We start from the raw sequence: 19,508 nt of genomic DNA, 5'->3' as shown, positions 1-19,508 counted from the left end.
ATGGAATAAACTCTATAATTTCCCACTACGACATAGAATTTGCTTACTGTATCGCCTTTCTGCTCCCTGTTTGCCTCTGCCACCTCCGTTCTGCTCATTTCCCCTGCTACACGCCTCCTGCTCCCCTAGCCTGTCCGCTCTGCGTCTGCCATATGCCTGCTGGGAGGTGTGCCGCTCCTCATCCACCCCGCCCTGCGGCATGCCTCCTGCTCCCCTGGCATGACCGCTCTGCACCCCGACTGCCTCTGCCACCTCCCTGCTCCCCCAGCCTGTCCGCTCCGCGTCTGCCATATGCCTCCTGGGAGGTGTGCCGCTCTGCTCCCAGTCCACCCTGCCCTGCGGCAGGGAGCAGGAAACACCTTGTGTTTTGTGTAGTCTCCCACCTACCTTTCAGACTTGCCAGTAAATCTTGCGTCTTTTTGAGGGGGGGGGGGGGGGGGTTGCTTGGTGGTATTGGTCAGGTCTAGTTCCCATGGAATGTCACACAAATAAAGGGAGAGTGTACAAAATCGATGCAGATGTTACCCATGGTCAGGTCTGACCCCACAGCCCCAGTGTCCTGACCAATAAGCCACCTTACTGCTGCTGTGCTTAGTGCAACCAAAAGGCAAAGCATAACCGGAGACCGTCATCTTATTAGCTCAAAAACAAGACAAGAACACACTTGGCATGGTTAGTTTTAGTGTATTGCATAAATCCCCCAATCATCGGGGAGTACAGGCTGGTTGTTACAGTGAGGCATTACATTATGTATCCAGATGCATTGGTTTGTCCAAAACTCTTATTATTTCATTTATAGCTTTACATGGACCGGGACCCCAACTCATAAAGTACTTGTGCCTCCTCCTAAAAATCTGCCTGAACACCTGGGATTCATCTTTTCGCTCATCTCCATCACTGTAGGTCCCTCTTGAAACAGAAGAAATCTTTATTGAGATTACACAGACCTGGACATGTATCCTTGTAGGAATGTAATAATATAGATGACCTCTGGATTTTAAAGGAAATCTGTCAGTCAAGTTCCAAACTGCTGATACTGTAAGATAGCTGTTAGGACAAGGAGACATATGGCACCTTTCTTATATATATCTGTGCTTCCACGATATAGAGACATGCTTTCATTCTGTGACACAAGGAGTCAAGATCCTGATCTGCCAAAAGCGGGAATCTCTCCCCCTCCCTGCTTGATAGACATCTGGAGGCCGATTCCCCAGCAGGTATGGGAGAGGGAGTAAGGAGGTGTTACAGCTTGCTGCCCTTCAGGAGCTCGGGAAAGCTTCTGACTCTTACCACTTACTAAATAATAAAATAATTTTTCAGCATTCTGGAAGCACAGCTGGTTAGATGAAATGTACTAGGTGTTTCTGTGTTCTAACAGCTATCTTGTATCTCATTGTGAACTGCAGCTGACAGATTCCCTTTAAGGGTGCGTTCACACGTACAGGATCTGCAGCAGATTTGATGTTGCAGATTTAATGCAAAATATCTCTGGGCCATCAAATCTGCTGCAGATCCTTTACGTGTGAACGCACCCTAAGGCTATGTTCACACAGTGTACAGACAACAGCCTTTGTTTGGCACTGGATTGGATCTAGTTCAGGGGAGTGCTGGAAAAACCTTTCCTCATTTATTTATGGATGAAATATTATGGCTTCCACCAAGAGCAGTATGAGGCTATCTGAATAAGGAAAAATGTTGGGGTGCAGGAAATCTGTATCCATTCGGCAGGGTGAATCCATGTCAAAAACAGAGAAATATGGGCCAGAAATCTGCACATATGCATCCAATGCCACTGCTCCAGAATGGATCTTTTTTTTCTATGGGAGCATAGGGGGAAATTTATCAAACATGGTGTAAAGTGAAACTGTCTCAGTTGCCCCTAGCAACCAATCAGATTCCACCTTTCATCCCTCACAGACTCTTTGGAAAATGAAAGGTGGAATCTGATTGGTTGCTAGGGGCAACTGAGCCAGTTTCACTTTACACCATGTACTCTCCCCTATACTCTTGTGGGTTTAGGCACTTTTGTAAGACATTACAGTTGCGTCCGCTTTGCTTGTCAGTCTTTCTTCATTTATTATGTGTGTGATATTGACTATAGAGGCCTAGGTTTACACCTTTTTTTCCTTTCTATAGTTTTACTATTCATTACAGACAGGGAAAGGGAATGTTTGTCCCTCCAGCTGTTGCAAAACTACAATTCCCATCATGCCTGGACAGCCAAAGCTAAAGCCTTACCTGTCCAGGCATGATGGGAATTGTAGTTTTGCAACAGATGGAGAGCCAAAGGTTCCCAATGCCCAATTTGAGGGAAAATTATTATTATTTTAACTGCATAAAGCAAGCACATATGATCATACACACAGTAATAGCGCTACAAGAAAATGAGTTAATACTTTTGGTAAGCAGCAACTAGGAAAGGTTGAAAGGGTAACGTGTACACTGGTGAGGAGTACATTACAAGCTTGCATTGTATATATTATTTTACTTAAATAGAAAATTTAAAGGCAAATGTGCGAAAATCAAGCTAAAATAAACAGTGTGGATGTAAAATATTCACAGTATAAGTTTAAAGTGTCACTGTTTTTTTTTTTATGTTTTTTTGCTAAAATCAATAGTACAGACGATTTTAAGAAACTTAGGGTTCTATTACACGGAACGATAATCGGCCGATTATCGTTCCATGTACTAAAGACAACGATCAGGCGATGATCATTGTCATCGGCTGATCGTTGATATAGGTTCAGACCTATAATCGTCGGGCGCCGTCCGTGCACCGCTACATGTAATAGCGGTGCGCAGCCGATGCTGACGATTAGCAATGAAGAATACATACCTAATCCATGGTACAGGGTTCCTCTTCCTTAGAGCTTCTTACCGGGTCCCGTGCGCTCCGGCTTCTCAGCGGCCTGTGTCAGCTGACAGGCCCCTCAGCCAATCACAGTCCGGAACCGCCGCAGCCAGTGATTGGCCGAGTGGCCTGTCAGCAGAGACAAGCCGCTGTGAAGCTGAAGTGCGCGGACCCGGGGAGTAGTTAAGAAGAAGAGGAACCCTAGACCATGGATTAGGTATGTATGCAGTTTAAACAAAGGCTGCGAGGACATCGGTAACGATGTCCCTGCAGCCCTTGTTTAACGATTATCGGGCCGTGTAATAGGCCAAGTAAACGAGCAACGATCTAGCAGATCGCTGCTCGTTTACAGGTATTATCAGGCCCCCATCGGCCCGTGTAATACCACCCTTAGTAATTGGGTTTATTAGGCAAATATGCAATTATCTGCATTCAAAATCTTATCTGCATTAACTCTTTGTTGTCCTGTTTTGGTGCCTCATCTCCCTCAACCCCTCCCCTCTCCATAAGAGAACCATGAAGACAGGGGGGGGGGGGGGGGGGGAGAGCTTCAAACTGCTTTCTCATGATAAAAATGCATTTTACGGCTAATAAACCCAATTACAAAGTTTCTTAAAATCGCCTGGACTATTGAGTTCTGCAAAAAGAAATTAAACGACTGACGCTTTACGCACAATTAGTAAAATTAAAAAAAATATATAAAGAAACAAAAAGAGAAAAGGTTTAGGGTAAAGGGGTATTCTGCTTAAAATTAACTTTTAATATGTTGCTGCCTTGGTGAGAACATAATAAAAACAGCCTATTCTGTATGCACCACACCCCCCCAATGTCCTCCTATGTCATATTCAGGTCCCGGTTCAGCAATCCTGCCTCCATTTGCTAGACGGACTCGTCTGAGGGCCAGCTTAGCCAATCATTGGCCGCAGCACCATGCAGCAAATGTCAGATAATGATACTACTAATTCTTCTCAGGATTGCTTCATACAGCCTACATTTTCATGAACTGCTTTTAGCATGATTATCCCTGAAATAGAGGCAAGTATGAAATACCCGATCGGAGCATAATAGAAAACATGAGAAGCTTGGGATGGTTTGCTCTTTAACATGTTGGAAGAGTTTAAAACTAGGAGAGGACTCATGTGGATGGGAACATGTAACTTTTCACAGCTCGTCCCGGATCCTTTTGTCTGTGGTCCTGACGTTCAAGTCCATCTTGTCTATCTTTCCCGTCAGGCGGTCAAGTACGTCATCCTGTTCGTCAATCTCAGACTGTAACCCGAGAGCTAGATTTTTCAGACGGCCCAATCCTAGAGACATATCGTCTGTAAAATAAAGAAGTTGTGACTGGTTATAAGGATGGAGCTGGTTTTATTCTCCATTTACTTTATTGTACTGGTGTAATGTCACATATTGGTAATATAATGTGAGACTGCTATCCACATAGCTTTATGAAATTCACACGTTATGTAAATTTATCCAAATTGCGGGTAAAATTTGTGTCCATGGATTTCTATAGGGCTCTGTAGTTTTACAGATTTGCAATCCGTACATGCCCTAGTATGAGCCATAATTGTGGAACGGATTAGCCAATAGAAGTGTGTGTGTGTGTGTGTGTGTGTGTGTGTGTGGGGGGGGGGGGGGCGTATTTTCTTACAGATGTGACATTCGCAAAAAAAAATAAAAATAAAATACGGTTCTGCAGTAAAATGCAGATTCCCCAAGGAATGTCAGAGGCTGAAAGCAATCATGTGACCTTTTTAGGGGTTGGGCATTTTTTTAACCATTTCAACTAGACATGAGTAAATTTACAGTGGAAACCAAGCGAACCACTTTGTTAGCTCGACAATCGGCTCCAGGTGCCTGGAAAAGCTTGATCCAGTCCTTGGAGAAGTTTTCCAGGACTGGATCCAGCTTTTTCAGGCACCCGGAGTGGAGCCGCACAGACTTCAAAGGCAGCCGCCTGATAAGCCGAGTGTCGAGCTAACAAAGTGGTTCGCTTTGTTTCTACTTTAAATTTGCTCATCTCTCATTACAACTTTACTAACTAGACCAGTAAAATTTTTGCGGATTTACAAAAAATATAGATTGTGGATGCATTACCTGGATTCTTTTACGGATTGGGGGGCAGGGGTAAGATTGTGAACATTAATGTACGGCCCAGGTGAAAAAAAAAAAATCATTTAAAGTGACACTGTCACCCCCTATTTGCATTTTGACTGCTCTCCACAGGTGTAAAGGGTAAATGTTAGCTTTCATTACTTATTTTATATCACACCTCATGATGCTTGTTCTGGTAAAAATTCCTTTTTATCACCTGTGGATTGGTATAAGTGGGCAGGGCCACATGTGCCACAGCCCCGCCCCATCCGTGACATCATCTTCACATAGGCCCGCCCCCTCAGCAGCCACTGGTGTGGGACAATCTGGGGGGCGGCCGCCAACATATACCAATCCACAGGTGATAAAAACGACTTTTTACCAGAACAAGCACCATGAGGTGTAATATAAAATAAGTAATGAAAGCTGTAACATTTACCCTTTACACCTGTGGAGAGCAGTCCAAATGCAAAAAGGGGGTGACAGTGTCACTTTAACGTGTGAATGGGGCCTAAGGTTCTGTTCATATTTGCATTGGGTGCTCTATTGCATATGGTCGGATTTGACAGGAATAGTGGCACTTCATGAAGCCATGTTATTTTCCAGTCAAAATGATACCACAACAAAAAACTATAGAAACCACAACATTGAATGAAATAAAAAGCATGAGATGCACACATACAAAACACATTCCCTAATTCATACAACTGTCAAGGGATATCTTTGTCAGAGCAGCGTGGCAGACTGTTTTCCCTTTAGGGTACAAACAGTGGGCGAATCTGCAGCGGATCCCTGCCCTGTACGCTTAATGGCCGACAAACTCGCAGCAGGATGGACATCCCGCTGCGAGTTTGTCAGCAGCCCGCCCAGTTAACCCCCGGCTGTTGCCAGAGCATATACATCACCTGGTCTCTGTTCCGGCCTGCTTCAAGGCTCCCTGCATCTTCATGTCCCGCTGAGCCAATCACTGATTGGCCAAGCGGGACCTGCCGGGAACCCCCGAAGCAAGCCGGAGCGGGGACCAGGTGATGTATACGCTCTGACAGCAGCCAGGGGTTAACGGGGCGGGCTGCTGACAAACTCGCAGCAGGATGTCCATCCTGCTGTGAGTTTGTCTGCCACTGAGTGCACAGGGCAGGGATCCGCAGCAGGTCTCGCTGTGAAATCTCAGCGAAAAATCCGCTGCGGATTCGCCCAGTGTGTTTGTACCCTTAATGCTAGCTGTATATCCACACAGTGGCTTCTGACTATACAAAAACTCCAGAATACCTGCATATCCCTTACCGCTATTATGCCTATACATCCAGTCTAGTACAGCAGAATAAAAACTAAATTCCCTGACATAATTTAAAAAAACTACACTTACCTGTTCCTGTGCCCTTGTAGGCCAGCCTCACCACTCACTGACCCACAGCAGCCTCCTGCAGATCTGGTCCGGTGACGTCAAGTCCTGGCTTAGAAATGTTTGCTCAGCCAGTGAGTGACTGGGGCAGGATACCTCTGTAGTCAGTCACTGGATGAGCGGGTACTTCCCGCTGGGACGTAATGATGCAGGAAAACCGGAGAAACAGGAGACTTGCAGCTGTGGGTGAGCTGGTGACACTGTGGGGGCACAGGGAAGGGCAAGTATAAATTATATATTTCTCCAACCCCTGCTCTCCAGGGTTTTCAGATTCAGTCGGAGTTCTCCATTAAAGGGGTTGTCCAGTGAAAATCTTTTTATTTCAAATCGTCTGGTGTCAGAAAGTTATATAGATTTGTAATTTACTTCTATTAAAAAATCTAAAGTCTTCCCATACTTATTAGTTCCTATATGTCATGCAGGAAATGTTTTATTTTCAGTCTGACATTGTGCTCTCTGCTGACATCTCTGGCCGAGACAGGACTTGTCCAGTGCAGGACAGGTGTTCTGTGGGGATTCATAGAAAACCTAGACAGAGTTCCTGTCTCGGCCAGAGGTGGCAGCAGAGAGCAGTGTCAGACTGAAAATAAAACAACATTTCCTGCATGATATATAGTAGCTAATATGTGCGGGAGGACTTTAGATTTTTAAATAGAAGTAAAATTATAAATCTATATAACTTTCTGATATTAGTTGATTTGAAAGGAAAATATTTTCACTGGATAACCCCTTTAAGTTCAGGTCCTGGAAACATACTTAGTGACAAGCAAATGTCTTCTTTAGAAAGGGGGGATACTATAGAGTCCAGCTATTCTAACATAGGTATATATTGTCATCTTGTAGACTAACAGCTAGAAAAGTTGAGTTACCCAAATTATTGTCGATCTTCTTGTGGTAGTCCCTCAGAGCTGGGTTTACGTGTTGATACTCAGAACTTGTTGCACCTGAACCTCTGCTGGTGTCTAGATGGAAAAAAAAAAAAAAAAAAAAAAAAGGAAGTGCATGAGCCTACAAAGAAAACATCTAACATGCTAGAAGAATTACAGTGATCCAATTCATCCATAAATAGGATTAAACTCCTGCAGCAACAAAGACAAAACTGCACAGGGTGAGGATTTTTATGCGTTTGCTTTATTTCTATAAAATCACATACAATATATAACACAACTACTTAAATATTCTTAGATCAGACTCCAACAATGTGAGATCTTAAGACTAATCTCGCTGTATACTACTGCTGTCTGGAGTGGAACCAAGTGAAAGGAAGAGGACATACAGATGCAGATATTGCTTTGGTTGAATCTAGACTATAGATTTCCTAATCTTTTTACTAGGAAGGGGCAGAGGTTTAACCGACCACAATCCATTTGCCTGTACCAGCGTCCTATATAAATGTCAGGTGTAAAAATATGCTTCTCGTTCAGAAAACAACAACTATGGCTTCTGTAACCCATCCTATTATATGGTATACCTTTGTAACGGTGCACAATGAATGCAGCTATTAATCTATTCCAGCAGGAATGTTCATTAAAAAGTTCTAGAAAATGGAAAGAATTCTGGAACTGGATTCTATGGCCATGTTTTTCTAGAGGCTGCATCCAACTTCTGCTTTCAAGGGGTTTTCCAGCGCTACAAAAACATGGCCACCTTCTCCCCTCTCTTGTCTCCAGTTCAGGTGTGGTTTGCAATTAAGCTCCATTTACTTCAATGGAAGCGAGTTTGAAACCCCATCCAATCTGGAGACAAGAGAGGGGAGAAGTGGCCATGTTTTTAAAGCGCTGGATAACCCCTTTAAATGCAGAATGTTCAGGTTCGGACGAACATGGGTGTGCTGGAGGCTCGCTCTTCTCTAGTGAGAATGCTTCCCCTGCACTCCTAACTGCAGGTATGGATACCATCGACCATGGATATCTAGGCCCAGGTTGCTAGACAGTGTACTTCCAGCATAAACTCCAAAGCCTTACTTACCAACAGTGTCTCGTTTCAGCAAATTGGGATGTGTGGCTTCATACTGGTCTTCTTGTTCCTTGCTTTTTGACATGGCGTCCTGTAATCTGAACATAGATGATGATATTAACATATTATAAAAAAATTAGAACTACCAATGGAGTACTTATCTCAACGGACTGTTCAAGAATGGCCATGACCTTACAAAAACGTTCTCTGAACCTGAACGCTAGGGATTTGATTCCACGCGGCTGCAGAGTTTGGATGCAGCCCTAAGGCTGCCTGGAAAACATGGATACAGCCTATGGCTGGGTTCAAACACAGTATATTTCAGGCAGTATTTGGTCCTCATGTCAGGTCCTCATTGCAACCAAAACCAGGAGTGGATTGAAAACACAGAAAGACACATGATGTTGAAATTGAGTGGATGGCCGTCATTTAATGGCAAATATTTGCTATTATTTTAGAACAACGGCTGTTATATTGAAATAATGGCCGTTATTTACTGTTATATGGCGGCCATCCACTCAATTTCAACATTGTGTGAACAGATCCTTTCTGTGTTTTTAATCCACTCCTGGTTTTGGTTACTATAAGGACCAAAATACTGACAGAAATATACTGTGTGTGAACCCAGCCTATGGCTGTATCCAAGTGTTCCAGAACTCCCTAGGGTGGCATCCGAAGTCTACAGCCGCTGGTAATCAAATGCAGAGAGTTTGGGCTCGAAGAACTTTGCCGAACAAGAACAGTTTGACAGGTCTACTCAACACTAGTCATGACCCAGCTGTCTGTAGGCTTTCATTCCACTGCGGATACGTAAGCTGGCCCCTTTAAGCCCCTGTATGCTCCGGGCCAGGAGCTGCAGGCAGCGGGGAGTTAAAGGGGCCAGGTCACATACTGGCAGCGGAATAAAAATTCTGCTGGGGGTATGTGACCCATTCAACTTTACACTACCAGGATCCGCAGCGGATTTCGCTGCAAACTCGCAGTGTCAAATCCACTGCGGATCCGGTACGTGTGAAGCTACCCTTAAGCTGTTTAAAATTTAGGGGTGTTTGCACAACTTAACTACAGAACTGGGAACATTACAATGCGTACCTTTATTAAAGGGGCTTTCTGGCCAAAATAGACTGATGAGCTATCGATGGCAAAGCCACTGATAAACTTTACATTAAAAAAAAAAAATACTTTATAAAGTATTTTTAGAAAATAAAATCCAGTGTACCAGGTATGCAAATTAAATACAAGCCTATCACCATAAGTGCCCATTCTCGTCTCCATCATCCCAACCAATTTCCAAATATGTGTGTGTGTGGAGGGGGTGACAATCAAAAAAACATTTCAGCGTGTTCCATACTGTACAGTAATACTGCTACACTGCTTTGTTAAAAGGTCCTAACCTTCTAAGTAAGCAAGCTACTTTATTTAGTCAGTGTTTGGGTGTTCAGATCTCCACCAATCTCAAAACAGAGCTGGGAGAAGTGTCAGGCTAAGTGCTTCCCTCTCCAGCTCACTGCCTTTTCTGTGCAAGAGATATTCTCTATAATAAAGACAGTTTCCTGCAGGAAGACAAATTGCAGTGAGCCATGGAGTGAATGTCTCTGGGGCATGTCAAAAGTTTTTATTTCCAGGGACACTTTAAAACGCAATGCAAATGTGCATGTGTTCACTATGACCGCTTTAGGCTACGTTCACACGTAGCAAAACTAGCGGAATTCCGCGGCGGACAAAATGCAGTTAGCCTCCCTCTCATAATGGGAGTCTATGGAAGGCGCTCAGTGCTGCTCTCCCCAGGCTGAAGAATGAACATGTTCATTCCTTAGCGCGGAGAGACGCTGTGAGAACAGCAGCGCGCGCCTCCCATAGACTCCCATTATGAGAGAGAGTCTAATGGCATTCCGCGGCGGACAATTTTGTTACGTGTGAACGGGGCCTTAGCATGAGCAGACTACCTGGTGCACACTGCCACCAAATGCATTAAAGCAAGACTAGTTATTAAAAATTTCAAGTTAATACATAAAGGACTATTGATTTACTTGCTGCTAGCGGCGTAGGCTCCCTGCTCAGGCAGCGGGGCCTCTGCAGGCTTGGCTCTGAAGTAATTTGTGAAACCGCTGAAGATGCTCTTTATGCTATTGATATGCCGCTGACTGGTCTTCATGTCTTGTTCCATTTTGTCCACGAGTTTTTCTGAGCGCTTCAAAGCTTCGCCCTGGCGCATTAGTTCCTGGACAGAAAGAAAATAGAGGAAAAATATGATACATTATAAGGCATTGGAAAACTTAAAGGAGAAGTCAGGCAAATTTTTTTTTTTCATGCATTGTATTGCCCCCCAAAAGTTATACATATCACCAATATACACTTATTACGGGAAATGCTTATAAAGTGCTTTTTTCCCCTACACTTACTACTGCATCAAGGCTTCACTTCCTGGATAACATGGTGATGTCACTTCCGGGATAACAATGGTGATGTCACTTCCTGGATAACAATGGTGATGTCACTTCCTGGATAACAATGGTGATGTCACTTCCTGGATAAAAATGGTGATGTCACTTCCCGACTCCCAGAGCTGTGCGGGCTGTGGTTGCTGGAGAGGATGATGGCAGAGGGATGCTCAGTGTCCCTCCAGTGCCCTGTGTCCCACAGTGTCCCCCTGCCATTATCCTCTCCAGCAGCCACAGCCCGCACAGCTCTGGGAGTCGGGGCGTGACATCACCATGTTATCCAGGAAGTGACATCACCATGTTATCCAGGAAGTGACATCACCATTTTATCCAGGAAGTGAAGCCTTGATGCAGTAGTAAGTGCCAGTATCCTCAGCACCGCTTTTCTGTAATCCTTTTAATATGTTAAAGGGATTCTGTCAGCGTCCCAGCGATCATGGTACCTCTGTGTAATCTGACATGGAGACGATTTCTTGTAATCTCGACTTATTACCTATAAAAGGAGAGGAGTTGTGGTTCAGGGTTCATGCTGCGCTCTGACACACCTCACCACTGCTTCTATGCATGATCATTGCTGCTTAGCCTCCTGCGCATGGGCGGGGTCTTCCAAATTCACGCATGCGCTGTGCAAGTCCTGCCTTCTCAACCCATCCAGGTGCCATAGCTCGGAGAGCTGCTCAACATGCATGCGTCGCTCTGCCAGATTGAGAAGGATCAAACATAACTTAACAGACCCGACATGGAGAGAGAGGAGCGGCTGCACATCACACCTATGGCTGAGACTAATGCTGCTAAGCCTATTTTAAAAAACCAACTTCAGGATGTTGGAATATGAATTGATCAAGCCATATCGCCCCGTGTACCAACGTGCAAGTCTCCTGATTCACACGGGCCCCTACGCTAACTCCACGCCGCGTCATGGCCTCCCTTCCCTGCATGTGCACGCTTTGCGGGGTTGGCGGTTACTGACCGACACGGTGTGGAGTTAGCGTAGGGACCCGTGTGAACCAGGAGACCTGCACGTTGGTACACGGGGCGATATGGCTTGATCAATTCATATTCCAACATCCTGAAGTAGTTTTTTTAAAAATAGGCTTAACAGCATTAGTATCAGCCATAGGTGTGATGTGCAGCCGCTCCTCTCTCCATGTCAGATAACTTTACAGATGCTGCTGCCCATGGTGAGACAATTTAATGTATACTTATTACTACCCATTCATTCTACTTCCCCCAGTTCTGAGCTGCTGCTTTCTGCTGAAGCTATTCTGAGCTATTCTCTCAGTCTCCCTTCTGAGACTGTTGATGTAAAAAAGTCCTTCGCAGGCTGTATCTGCAACTTTGTAGCAACTCTGTAATCTTGGAGTTCATCAGCAACTTGGCCTCAGACTAACCCTCCCAGCATTACAAAGATGCAAATACAGCCTGCCAGGTCCAGGTACTGCCACAGTGTCACTTTAATAAGGCAGCTAGGTGCACTGGTGGCAGGACTACAGCACTTGGTGGACAAATCCTATGCCTGCTTACTCCTCTTTATGAAGACGGAGGGGCACTCTGCAGGGATTAGCGTCTGGAGTGACGTCACTACAGAGTGCCACCTGAAAATTCATTAAGAGGGGGGCGGGTGGATCAGTATATCACTGACTGATCAGTGATTTCCTATGGACGTCAGACTCATCAGCATTATGAGCATGACGACGAGTGGTGGGGATTTCTTGGCAACGCAAACTGCATTTGGAGCGTCACCCGGAGGAGAGGATAAGTATCAACAGCTTTATTAAGGGGTAGGGAGGGTTCTGCTCCGGTCTTCTGCGTAATCGATTTCCTTTAACATACGGTAGTTCTTGGTGGAGGATGGGAATGTTAGCCATGGAATTGATAACATACTGCACAGCACTTTATTGGCTGGTAAACATATTCTTCCACGCTGCCACCTAAACACATATGAATGCACTATAGGCGGCTTATACTACACGGAGAGTAGGTTCTGCTACATATGAGCACACACAGAGTTTCACTCAAGAGACTCATTTACAAGACTCTACTAAACCTACCAATGTGCTGGTAATCATTACTAACATGGCAGGAAGACGACTCCGCCCCCCCCTTTCTTTTCCTGAGAATGTGCTTACTGCTGCCGTCAGCAAAAACATCAGGACACACAGGGAGACCAACAACAATCCGCAGGTTAAAGGGGTTGTACACCAAAATTTTTTTTCTTTCAAATCAACTGCTACCATGAAGTGCCAGAGATTTGTAATTTACTTTTATTAAAAAAAACTCAAGCCTTCCAGTACTTATCAGCTGCTGTATGCCCAACAGGAAGTTGTATTATTTCCAGTCTGGAGAGCAGGAGAGGTTTTCTATGGGGATTTGCTACTGCTCTGGACAGTTTCTGACATGGACAGAGGAGGCAACAGAGAGCAGTGTGTCAGACAGGAAAGAAAACACCACTTCCTTGAAAATAAGACATAACGCATCTTTGGGAGCAAAAATTAATATAAGTCACTGTCTTATTTTCAGAGAAACATAGTAGTAAAATTCAAATGCAAAGAACATTTCCTCTTCAAGGAGTAAAACATTAGAAGCAGCCGGGAATCTTTTCTGCCAACTAGGATCCAGTAGACTCGTATTGCTACATTTTCAGATTTGGAGCTTTTTGATGTCATCTGTCCCAGTGCCCACGGAGTGCCTTGACCCGCTCCTGGACCCTGCTGACAGTCTTCATATCCCCCCTTCTGCCAGTGACAGGAATGGGACACCGCTGCAAACAAATGAATGGCTGAGTGGACCAAATTCTTTGGTCACGGTTCAGTCGGTTCATGGCGTACCCCAAAGCCAAGAGAAAGCAACATTTGGTGGGGTTCAAGAGCCCAGTGATGTGGCACAGTACGGGCACAAGGTCCAGTAAGTATACCAACTTCAATATGTTCCCCCCCCCTCCCCACACATACACACTGGACTTCTCCTTTAAGGGGCCATTCCCATGCACAGGATCTACACAGATTTGCTGCCGTGCTCCATCATTTCATTACATGGATATCCTGTAAGTGTGAATGGACCCTCAGTGAGATCCAGAGAGCAGAATGCAGCTTGAGATAAAGCAAACATTGTTATCGGCTCTAAGCCTGGATTGTAAGTCTTAAAGGGGTAGTCCACCAAAAAAAATTTTCTTTCAAATCAATTGGTGCCATGAAGTGCCAGAGATTTGTAATTCACTTCTATTAAAAAATCTTAAGTCTTCCAGTACTTATCAGCTGCTGTGTGTCCAGCAGGAAGTGGTGTTTTCTTTCCTGTCTGACAAAGTGCTCTCTGTTGCCTCCTTTGTCCTTGTCAGGAACTGTCCAGAGCAGTAGCAAATCCCCATAGAAAACCTCTCCTGCTCTCCAGACTAGAAATAATACAACTTCCTGTTGGGCATACAGCAGCTAATAAGTACTGGAAGGCTTGAGATTTTTTAATAGAAGTAAATTACAAATCTCTGGCACTTCATGGCAGCAGTTGATTTGAAAGAAAAAAAATTTGGGTGAACTACCCCTTTAAAGGGACCAATCACCACAATTTCGTGTTCCCAGTTACAATAATGATGTTATATAGCATGCTGCAGTATTTCGTAGCATATATGCTGCTAGTTTGGGTAATAAGAGAGAAAACCTGTCCCTATGTACGCTGCTGCCGTTACTAACGGTAGCACAGTCTGGTGACAGATCCACTGTAAGGGTGGGTTCACACAACAGATCCGCAGCGGATCTCTTCACTGTCACTTTCAATACGATTACATACTTGTAGTGAATTTGTCAGTTTTGAGAATGTAACAGGCAGCCCCCTTAACCCCCCAGAGCTCCCGGCGTCTGGCCACTCAGTGCCCCTCCGCAGCCACTGATTGGGACGTTCAGACACTGGGAGCCCCCAAAGCAAGCCAGAGGTAAATGCATGCACCGGGCTGCGGGGGGTTAAAGCGAATGTATCATCAGGTACCATCGCTTTAACATGACCCCCGGATAGATCGGTGCTGCAGTCCATTTTTCGAACCACGGCCCGATTTCAGTGTACGATGCTGTTCTATCCATGGGTACCGAGTCGTATAGAATGAATGGAGCCGCGTCATAAAGGGGCGGGGGATTCCTCCCACTGGGGGCGGGCCAGTCCGCCTACAGTGCTTCAGAACAGCGGCGTTATAATGGGAACTGGCCCGCGGTTCAAAAAAATGGACAGCGGTATCGGCTTCCCTGCCCGGCACCGATCTATCCGTGGTTCATGTTAAAGCGAATGTACCTGATGGTAAACTGACAAATCCACTGCAAGTATCTAATCGTATTGAAAGTGACAGTGAAGGGATCAGCTGCGGATCCATTATGTGTGAACCCACCCTAAAGGGATTATCCAGCCTGTATCGTATACGTGGCCTATCCTTCCAGTCACGTCAAGTCGTCAATATGAGCCCATCCACTAGAATGAGATAGCACTGTATTACTTTACAATGCAGCTACTAACAATAAGGACAGGCAGACACCCCATAGCCTAATGTTGGAAAAAAAAAAGAAAATTGCTAGTTACTATTAAATTTACTTTTCAGCATGAAAGCCCCCCCACCTCGCTGGCGTTCAGGTCGGCTACCCCCGTCACACATCAGCCGCTCTGCCTCTCATCTGCCTACAATAAATGGGGAGATGGTAATATAGAGGGAGATTTATCAAACATGGCGTAAAGTGAAACTGGCTCAGTTGCCCCTAGCAACCAATCAGATTCCACCTTTCATTTCTCACAGACTCTTTGGAAAATGAAAGGTGGAATCTGATTGGTTGCTAGGGGCAACTGAGCCAGTTTCACTTTACACCATGTTTGATAAATCTCCCCGATAATCTCTATGCACTGGTCTGGAAACATATCTGCAATGTACCAGGACGGCAGATCACACCAGTCCTGTTACAGGAGTATATACTATGGACATCTGGCTGCACCAGACTCCTCTCAGGTCACTGAAATGAATGGCACCAATGCTATATGCCGCAGTATATGTGGTGTAAGCCGTTCCTGGCAGGATGCGGACAGACACCTATAACGGGAACTATAAGCGCAGTGTGTTCCTAGTCATACGCTGATAAGAGTCACCTTCCTTAGGACGGCAAATAGCCAACCATGGGGCACTGAACAAATACATCACAAAGTGCATAAACAACCTCACTCTGCTAGTAACTGTGTAAGTGACGGTTAAACTGAAGTACAAAAGGATTTAAAGGGGTTTTCATGATTTTTTCCTGATGGTCCCCACAGGGATAACTAGATCAGCACATAGTATAACAGGTGATTCGGACGCAGTTGAGCAAGTGAACGGGCGTCAGCCTGTTTCGCGTGCTGACGTGCACGCTTCCTCTCAGCCCTCTGGCGTCCATTACATCCTGTATATACACAGTACAGGGAGGAGAGCGCCCCCTGCAGCCCCTTTTGTCCATTACATCCTGTATATACACAGTACAGGGAGGAGAGCGCCCTCTGCAGCCCCTTTTGTCCATTACATCCTGTATATACACAGTACAGGGAGGAGAGCGCCCTCTGCAGCCCCTGGCGTCCATTACATCCTGTATATACACAGTACAGGGTGGAGGAGAGCGCCCCCTGCAGCCCCTGGCGCCCATTACATCCTATATATACACAGTACAGGGAGGAGAGCGCCCCCTGCAGCCCCTGGCGTCCATTACATCCTGTATATACACAGTACAGGGTGGAGAGCGCCCCCTGCAGCCCCTGGCGTCCATTACATCCTGTATATACACAGTACAGGGAGGAGAGCGCCCCCTGCAGGCCCTGGCGCCCATTACATCCTATATATACAGTATACAGAGACCACTTACCTCCGCAGTCTCCACCCCGACCTTCTCGGACTCGTATATCAGGGCCACGGACCTTTTGCTGCTGTCCACCGTGTTCTGCGCCCTCCTCATCACTTCTTGCTGCAGAGACCTCGTCCTCTCCGCCTCCTCCCGTCTCTTCCGTTCGGCCGGGGACTCCTCGGGCTCCTCTTCACTGTTCCACTTACCAGGCTTGAAGTCATCGTCTTCATCCTCATCGAAGGGATTATAGCTCCTAGACATGATGGCGGATCTGTAGGGGGGGGGGGAGACAATGAGCACACAGCACGGCGCGGACCGGTACACGGACAACACACACACGGTACAACCACCTTACCGGTAAACAGCCGCACTACACGAGCCCCGCCCTCCCTGCTCACCTGACTCTGCTAACTCACTTCCGCCCTTCTGCTGACGTCACCAGTTTCCCTTTCGACAACTTCCGCCCTCACTGTTCCAACGACAACACGATCTATAGGTGGAATATACTCCAGCCCTGACTATTTATGGCTCCCCCTATCGGCTGTAGTTGTAACACAACATAACAATATACACATCCGCTTAGTGTATGGATACCGGAAGTAGCTGTAGTTTAAAAAAAAAAAAAAAAAAAAAATCTGCAGATAGTTGCCATGGTAATGAGGGCCGGTCGCCCTCTTGTTGCTTCTTCTTTACTGGTCATGTGACCCGGTCATGTTGAGGGGCTGACGTCATCTGACGGCTCCGGGAGGAACATGGCGGCCAAGGGGGGCAGCAGTAGCTCCCGGGGGTTTTATTTTAACACCGTGCTGTCCCTGGCCCGCTCCCTGGCAGTGCAGAGACCGGCGGCCCTGGAGAAGGTGAGGCGGGGGTGGCCGGGGCGCTGCGCAGGTGTATGGAGCTCTATGGGGAAGTTAGTGAGGGGAGCACCGGGGAGGGGCGGTAACCCTGTGTGTGCCGGCCTGGTTATAGGAGCTGTCACTCAGCGGGCGAGCTGTCACTGGGCAGCCCCATTCATTGCTTGGACTCCATACACATTTTACTACAGAATATTTCATAGCTTATTCCAATCCTAATGGACAATTATACTGGAGTTATGGCCCCTAAATACTTGGCATCAAGTGGTTGATGGGTGATTGTAGCTCTGAAGGATGAATGATTGTGAACGCTGCTCAGGACTGTGTGAGATGTGTTGGCCTGCCGCTATGTGTGGGGTAATCCCACGGTACAGGTGACTCACAAATCACTGGGGACAGGACGCGCTTTATCAAAAGGCCTTCCTCATCTGCCTCTGAGCGAAACGCGAAAGTTATACAGATTTGTATATTATTTCTCTTTAAAAAAAAAAAACTCCAGTCTTCCAGTACTTATCAGCTGCTGTATGTCCTGCAGGAAGTGGTGTATTCTTTTTAGTCTGACACAGTGCTCTCTGCTGCCACCTATGTAAGGGGGCATTCACATGTTCCATACACCTATAAATATGGACAATGTGCTTTGGAAATAGCGAATGATGATGCTGGGAGCCTGAAACTGTTTAAATGTTTGTGCTACTGTGCTGACATGCGTTGCCAGTACAGTAGCGTGAAGATTTTTGAAGCCTGATCCGTAGCACAAAACGTGTGAATGCCCTTTAAGGTGTCACTGGCATTATAACGTTCAAAATCTAAATCAACAGTAGATGGGATTATAAAGCAAGTTTGCAATATACATTCATTATTTTTTATGTTGTTATCCTGCTGTAAAACAAAGCTGTACTTACCAGAAATCCAGATTAAACACAGGAATTCCGGCCAGTACAGAGAGTGACGGCTCAAATTGTCCATCAGTCACATGACTGCCTTCTCTCTGTGAGCGCTCAGATGGCCTGGGATACACAGGACTACCTGTTTTCTGACTCTTTAAAAAAAAAAAAGTGAACACAGGAAGTGCCGTGTTCTCCATGATAAATAAAAAAAATAATCAATGTGACTTGCAAACTTGCTTTATATCACATCTACTGATGATTTAAGATTTTGAAAGTTATAACGACAGGGACACTTTAAGTGATGCCGTGTATTTACTTAAAGCAGTTGCTTTACAGCGTAAAGTATATAGGCTGTAAAATGCTTTTCTAATGTAGACTTACACATGTAATAAAACCATTGTAGCCATAATAACTAGTCACAAGTGGCTCTGGTAAAGTTTTTGATTAGTGGAAACAACTTTTTTTTTCATAGCATTTTCATTATTGGTCACCTCTTTGGCTAAACTAAAGGTTTTGCAATTTTACCAAGTTTTTTTGTGCGCCGGGTTCTTAAAGCACAAGTGCCATGAAAAACTTTTTCTCAGTAATTCTCAGTTATATAACTCTGTAATATGCTTCAATCACCTATCTGCCTCCCTTCCCTGTCTTTTCCCCCCTCCACCCCCCAGCAGGAAGTGTAAGAAACTCACACAGACCTAATGACTGTCGTCACCACGCTCTTCTCTCAGCTTCCTCTTGTGACGATGAGTCATCAGCAGGCGGGCTGCTCTAGCTCCTGTTACACCAGCCTCCCCCTCCCCTGCCTTGTCAGGTGACTCAGCTTGCTCAGCTCCGATTGGCTGAACAACTGCAAGCCATCTGAGTCATGTCACTTGCTTATCTTACCTAGTGACATGACTCCTTCACTCATTGAGTCCACTCGGCAGCAGGAGAGAGTATGAGGGGAGGGGGGAGGCTGCCAATGTGCTGGGAGTCAGTCGGAGAGAAGATGAGCAAGTGACATGACTCAGATGGCTTGCAGTTGTTCAGCCAATGGGAGCTGAGCAAGCTTAGTCACCTGACAAGGCAGGGGAGGGGGAGGCTGGTGTAACAGGAGCTAGAGCAGCCCTCCTGCTGATGACTCATCGTCACAAGAAGAAGCTGAGAGAAGAGCCTAGTGACGACAGTAATTAGGTATCTGTGAGTTTCTTAG

The 19,508-nt window shown here is 45.7% G+C and overlaps 2 protein-coding genes across 6 annotated transcripts in view; one reads left to right on the top strand and one right to left on the bottom strand.

Annotated features, from left to right (window-relative positions):
• Nucleotides 1–668: 668 nt before the first annotated feature.
• On the bottom strand, nucleotides 669–17,106 carry SNAP29 (synaptosome associated protein 29). Of its 2 annotated transcripts, none has more exons than XM_069961117.1 (6): nucleotides 16,974–17,106; nucleotides 16,597–16,846; nucleotides 10,337–10,527; nucleotides 8,319–8,404; nucleotides 7,220–7,312; nucleotides 669–4,173 (listed from the first exon to the last, which is right to left on the bottom strand). In XM_069961117.1, exons 2-6 carry the CDS (start codon nucleotides 16,834–16,836, stop codon nucleotides 4,013–4,015), a joined length of 771 nt encoding a protein of 256 aa, XP_069817218.1. In that variant the 5' UTR covers nucleotides 16,837–16,846; nucleotides 16,974–17,106; the 3' UTR covers nucleotides 669–4,012. The 2 variants fall into 2 exon arrangements, with proteins under 2 accessions (XP_069817218.1, XP_069817217.1); XM_069961116.1 differs by having other exon boundaries at nucleotides 16,931–16,974.
• Nucleotides 17,107–17,231: 125 nt separating this feature from the next.
• Nucleotides 17,232–19,508, top strand: part of PI4KA (phosphatidylinositol 4-kinase alpha) — a 114,720-nt gene continuing 112,443 nt past the window's right edge. For 3 of the 4 annotated variants that reach the window (XM_069961112.1, XM_069961113.1, XM_069961111.1), the window contains exon 1: nucleotides 17,232–17,432. In XM_069961112.1, the coding sequence (XP_069817213.1) occupies nucleotides 17,328–17,432 (105 nt within the window). In that variant the 5' untranslated portion in view covers nucleotides 17,232–17,327. The remainder of the gene's footprint in view (nucleotides 17,433–19,508) is intronic. The other variant, XM_069961115.1, reaches the window with a different exon arrangement.

This window comes from Dendropsophus ebraccatus, chromosome 3, assembly GCF_027789765.1.
Source record: "Dendropsophus ebraccatus isolate aDenEbr1 chromosome 3, aDenEbr1.pat, whole genome shotgun sequence".
Taxonomy (NCBI): domain Eukaryota; kingdom Metazoa; phylum Chordata; class Amphibia; order Anura; family Hylidae; genus Dendropsophus; species Dendropsophus ebraccatus.
Note: the sequence above shows the minus strand (reverse complement) of the source record. Positions and strands in the feature narration are given on the sequence as shown.